This window comes from Morone saxatilis, unplaced genomic scaffold (genome assembly GCF_004916995.1).
Source record: "Morone saxatilis isolate NCDOM2014 unplaced genomic scaffold, NCSU_SB_2.0 Contig8, whole genome shotgun sequence".
In the NCBI taxonomy this organism is placed as follows: domain Eukaryota; kingdom Metazoa; phylum Chordata; class Actinopteri; family Moronidae; genus Morone; species Morone saxatilis.
Genome location: NW_023340257.1, coordinates 7989189 through 7994628, shown reverse-complemented (window position 1 = coordinate 7994628; position 5440 = coordinate 7989189). Strand labels below are relative to the sequence as shown.

General features: G+C 38.3%; 1 protein-coding gene across 3 annotated transcripts in view; it reads right to left on the bottom strand.

Moving 5' to 3' along the window:
* Nucleotides 1-623: 623 nt before the first annotated feature.
* The window catches only part of st3gal4 (ST3 beta-galactoside alpha-2,3-sialyltransferase 4), a 21928-nt gene continuing 17111 nt past the window's right edge, over nucleotides 624-5440 (bottom strand). For 2 of the 3 annotated variants that reach the window (XM_035680034.1, XM_035680032.1), the window contains 2 exons: nucleotides 1797-1949; nucleotides 624-1688 (listed from right to left, as the gene is read on the bottom strand). In XM_035680034.1, the coding sequence (XP_035535927.1) occupies nucleotides 1599-1688; nucleotides 1797-1949 (243 nt within the window). In that variant the 3' untranslated portion in view covers nucleotides 624-1598. The remainder of the gene's footprint in view (nucleotides 1689-1796; nucleotides 1950-5440) is intronic. The other variant, XM_035680033.1, reaches the window with a different exon arrangement.

Below are 5440 nucleotides of genomic sequence, written 5' to 3'. Positions count from 1 at the left end.
ATATAAGTAAGCTTCCACTATTATTAATACAGGAGTAGTAGTAGTAGTATAAATGATTCACTTTACATCCCTATGATTGAAGGCACAATACATATCTACCTACATTCTGAGCTCAGTTGATGAACTGGACCCTGTCACAGCTGATGTTGTACCACCATATAAGCCTAGTTTATAAATGCCAAGGGCACAAGTCCATTCACCTCAACTCTAATAGAGAGCCGTGCCTACAGAGAGTAACCATCACTAACATCTGTCGCTAGTGGCACATGCATGTGAGTCAATCTCAGTTCTTCCATATGTTCATACTGTACGTTTTCCCTAACGTGTGCTGGTGCTAGTTTTGTTGTTACCATTACCTCCAGGCACTTTAAGATGGGCTGCTGCATGACTGCACCATGTGCAGTGCAGTAGAGTGCGTACTGTATAGTATGCATGCAGTAGAGGCTCTCTGCCATCTAGTGGTGATAGTGATATTATTAACGACTCAATGCAGGTTCAATCAGGACTGCTGCAAATAAGATGATTTCCATACAATACACAAGTCTGTTCAATAATGTATGTGGTCAATAAATGACAAAACATTTTAATTATATGGATGTTAAATGAGAATCAAATGAGATTAATTTTGATTTACTCTTTATTAAATTTTTATTTAATTCTGTACAATAAAAAATATCCAGTGGTACCATTTACCAGTAAAGTTTTGAAAAACAAAAAGATTAAATAAATTAAAAAACAAAGACAACTGATGTGAATTAAAACAATGAGCAAAATACAAGTAGTATTTCCAGTCCAAGAAATCTAAAAGTAACGTCACCCTAATCCAGCTAACTGTGTAAATCAGGTTTGTAATCAGTCATTTTCCTTTCATTGAAACTAAAAGACATTAAAAGTACAGTTCTCAAAAAATCCCCATAGATTCTAACACACTCTTTACCTTAAAGCTGATTTTTAGTTCATAAGAAAAAACTGAATTTATAAAACTGAAAATGAATCTCAAACCACGGTGAGTGTTTACAGCAAGAAATAATCCGGGTTGATTAGTTTTACAGCTCAGTGATAGGCATGGAATCTCTGGACAGAAAACAAAAAACATTCGAGCTGTAGATCTGAAATGCCTAATTCCTACAATGTGGCATTCATAAACTCACATTATCACAGCCCTAAAAACAACATCAGAGCATTGGAACTATCCAATATCCCACACAATCTGATGTAACTGGGTCACCATGTGAACAGTTAGTGTAAACTAAGTTTTAGTCATGATTCAAAACCCAGAAATGTTACACACCTTTAATTGTTATGCAAAGTGCTTAGCCAAGGTTATTCTACATGCCAAATCGAAGAAAAGCTGTTTAAAAAGCAGTTAAATCACTTTTCAGGTCTTTTAGTTGTACAGAATATAAGGTGCCAAGGAAATAAACATTCATCAGAGCTTGATCTATGACACTTATGATTTAATGCACCAACAAAATGTCTTGTATCTCACTGCAGAAGGCACATTAGGATGTAATCTGGATCGGGTGACCCGTCCAAATTCAAATATGATTTGGTGTTTAGTATTTTTTGGGATAAAATCGTCTGGAAAATTGTGTGTATCATAAATGTGGGTGCAGGTATAAAATGGCTCCTGAATCCTCCAGTCTTTTTAAGGCTTCAGCTTCATGATTGAGGTCATGGTAGGAATTCTGCAACAGAGAGAATAGGGAGCATCAATATCCAGAGAATTAAACTTTATCAGAGTGTATGTTATACCACAGAGGACATTTTAAGTACTCTAGATGACTGCTACCCACCTTCATAGACTTCATGGTGTCATATCCATAGTAATGGATAGGGTGCCTTTGGCTCTTTGAGTTAGGGTATCCAAAACCGGCTATGTGGACCACATCACAGTAGTTGAGAGCAACAAACACAGCAAGGATACCCGTGGTAGGATGCACCGGCTTCTGGAACAAACAAAACTTAATGACAGCCTACTGCAATAATTTAGTGTCTCCGGACAAACTTTTTAAATCCCCCATGTGTAAGATTGGAAAATTTCAGACATGAGCTTTCAGACATTGAAACTGCACCAAATTCCACTGGGAATTTGTCATTTTTCTACAAACAAAACAATATGCCACCAGAATCACATAAAAATATACTCACAGGGGCTTTATCATTTTGAAAACTACAGGCATATTAAGCAGCTATGCTGTGATATTAAATACAGGGTGTGCTAAAATCTACATGCACTCACACAACCTTTGCTAGACAAATAAAAGAAATTAGCATTTATGTTAAAAAGGCAAAATGCTTTTTCTTGCATTGTGCATCTGTTGTGTAGTGAAAGCTAGAGTCCAGTGTTTCACGCTCTTGAAGCCGGCAGGTTTAATACGACTCAACTACAGCCTCCCATTTCACCACTAGATGGTAACAGAGGGCAACAGAAACTGCTGCTTTTTACCTTTCCTTGTAGTTAATCAAACACAAGCCTTTTCCATGTTCCAGATTACTATCCAATAAGCTCAACATTAATTGTCATGAACCTCCTGTAACTTACGACATCTAGCTCTTGAGCTTGAATGCATCTCTTTTAAATCGCTTTTAGAATCTACAAAATGAATCTCATGTAATCTGAAACATGTAATGGGGTGTGAGCTTCTAGCAAAACAAAAGAAACTCAACATTTATCAAACTAGTGGGCTCAACCTTGTGAGGTAGACCTATTCAAATTATTTAATATAATCCTCATATTTTAATCTTTTAGCTGCTGACCCCTCTACACTAACCCTCCCCTACTAAACCCTCACCCCTTATGTACATACTCATGATCAAAATGTAATGCCTTGCAGCTCAGGGACAACTTGTGAGCACTTTGCTGTTTTAATGCAGCCACTGCTGATCTGTGCACCACAGTGGTATCATCATTTACACAGCACTACCTGTACCCGGAAGGTCTTACTTGCATTACAGAAGCGTTACTTGCACATTAGCAAGTCTCACCCTGCAAACTTGATTGATTCCAGAAGCTTACTCACTACTTTGATGCCAGTAAGTTCAGTGTAATTTTCCATTTCAGGGTTTTTGAGCAAAATCCTTGAGAAATGATGATAATATGGATTACCCTGCCCTTACTGAAAGGAGTCTGAGACTCACAAAAGAACCGCAGCTGTTTTGCTCTGTTTGATTCAGTTTTTTTTTTAGGGGGGGTATGTTGGCTTTATCCATGGCAAATACAGTATGTGTCCAATGTGACAGTTCTTCTTCATCAATGGATGGAACAAACACATTTCACAGCTAAAACTACATCTCTGACAAGGAATTGCGAGGTACATTTTGATAACAATTTTAATTCTCTAAACCAAGACTCAAGTGATCTTCAACCACCTTCAACACTGAAATTGATTGGTTTACATTTGTTTCGATAAGTTAAATCTGAGGATGAGCCCTTTGAGATGTGCATCTCATTTTCAACGGGGGACTCACACAAAACACAGACACACAATCCCGGACACACTGATACTCTCAGTTGACTCTGATTTGACTTGTTGCTTTTTGAAGAACTAAGGCTGCTGCTTTTGCTACATATGAGCAGTATTCACCCCCTTTGCTAATTACAATAAAGTAGTCAATATTAAGCAGAAGCACTTTGGGCACCACTGACCGCCTAGAGTTGATGAAGGGAGGTCTGGGCATCTGGACAGTGATTTTTTCCCCCCCATCGTTCATACAAACAGGTGATCTGTATTTAATTTATAATGTCAAACCTAGTACACCAGTGATGACTTATGGTGTGACATGGTGAAGGGGTGAATTCAATGTTATTAAAACAATTTTGTCCAAGAGGAGGAGTGAATTATTTATTCATTTATTGGTACTGTGGTAATGTTAGCTGGTCGCACTATTGCACAACATCATACGAACTCTCTTCCGAAAGGATTAATCGGAATAGCAATATAAAGGCATAATATACAACCCTCCAAATTAAAGGGCATCCTGGAATTGTGAATACCCCGATTTGATTCCAGCTGGGGGCCTTTGTCATCCTCCTCTGCCTGTATCCAATGTTCCATGTCTTTGTCAAAATGCTTTTTTTCTAATTGCAATGTCCTGTGTAGCCCTACACAAAAGAAATCTTTGTCCTAAAAATAGTGCTAAAATACATTTTTTTTCTGCAGCTTCCTTGCCTGCCACTTGTGATCTACCTTTGCAAAAACAGAACAAATAAAACAAAGTGACATTATCTGACCTCTCTGACATCATTTTGGAAACAAAAGTAATGTGAGATTTAATGAGTTGAGACGTATTTTGTTGTGTTGTTCCTGGTGGGCTCTTACTGTACACAGAGATTTCCCTCTGTTGTTTGCCATTTCCCATATGACTCTGTCAATGATTATCCATGTTCACAGAGGCAAGAAGAAGAATTATTTCCACATGACCGTGAGACAGAAGAAACTTTTCACTTTTCCATTCCCTCTCCAGAATGCTGCACTTTCCCAACCACCCTGTCAAACGTCTCTCCTCTACAGCTTTCCATGCAATCAACTAGTTTCCTCTGCGACAGCCCTGCAAAGAAATTTCTGTCGCATGTACGTACGTTTACAATGGCCTTCCACATTTCCTCTTCCTAAAGCTCAGTAATTAACACATTGTATCTCATTTGTTGAATCTGTTGTTGTCGTTTTGCAGGACATTACGTGCAAGGTCACTGTAGGCAAATGTAACCTTTGAACAGAGCCAGGCTAGCTGTTTCCCCTTGTTTCTTGTCTTTATGCTAAGCTAAGCTTAACTAAAACTGGCTTCTGGCTGAACAGTAGCTTCATATTAACAGACAGATATGAGAGTGGTATCAGTCTTCTTATCGAATTCTCAGCAAGAAAGCAAATAAGTGTATTTCCCCAAATATCAAACTATTGCTTTAGGCCTTGCTGACAAGAAACTCTATATTCTGGAATGTGTACATTTAGGCAAGCATATAAAGGTGTGTGTGTGCGTGTATGTGTGCGCATTGTGCTTGGTATTTTGGCATACGGGTGTATCTGTCATGCCTAAAACCGCATTTGAATAGACATTTTCAGCATCCTACTTGAAACAGAAATATCCGCAGTGTTGTAAATATGCAAATAACAATTATTAAACTTTTTTTTTTTTTCATTTTTGATGAGTATTTTAAACCTTGGATAGCAGCCTTTGCCATCAGTGTATGAACGTGTGCGAATGGGTGTATGGGGCATGTAGTGTAAAGCGCTTTGAGAGGTCAAAAGCGCTGATTCCATTTACCATTTGATAAGAAACTGAAACAAAACTTCTTCCCTGCACTCTTCTTTCCTCTCTAAAACATTACACCAGATCAATTCGCTATTGCACCGAGCAGGACTTTTTTTTCTTTAATTCACCCCGCAATGCGACACAGCTGACATTCTGTGTGTATTAGCCTCATGTGGTCGCCAGCACA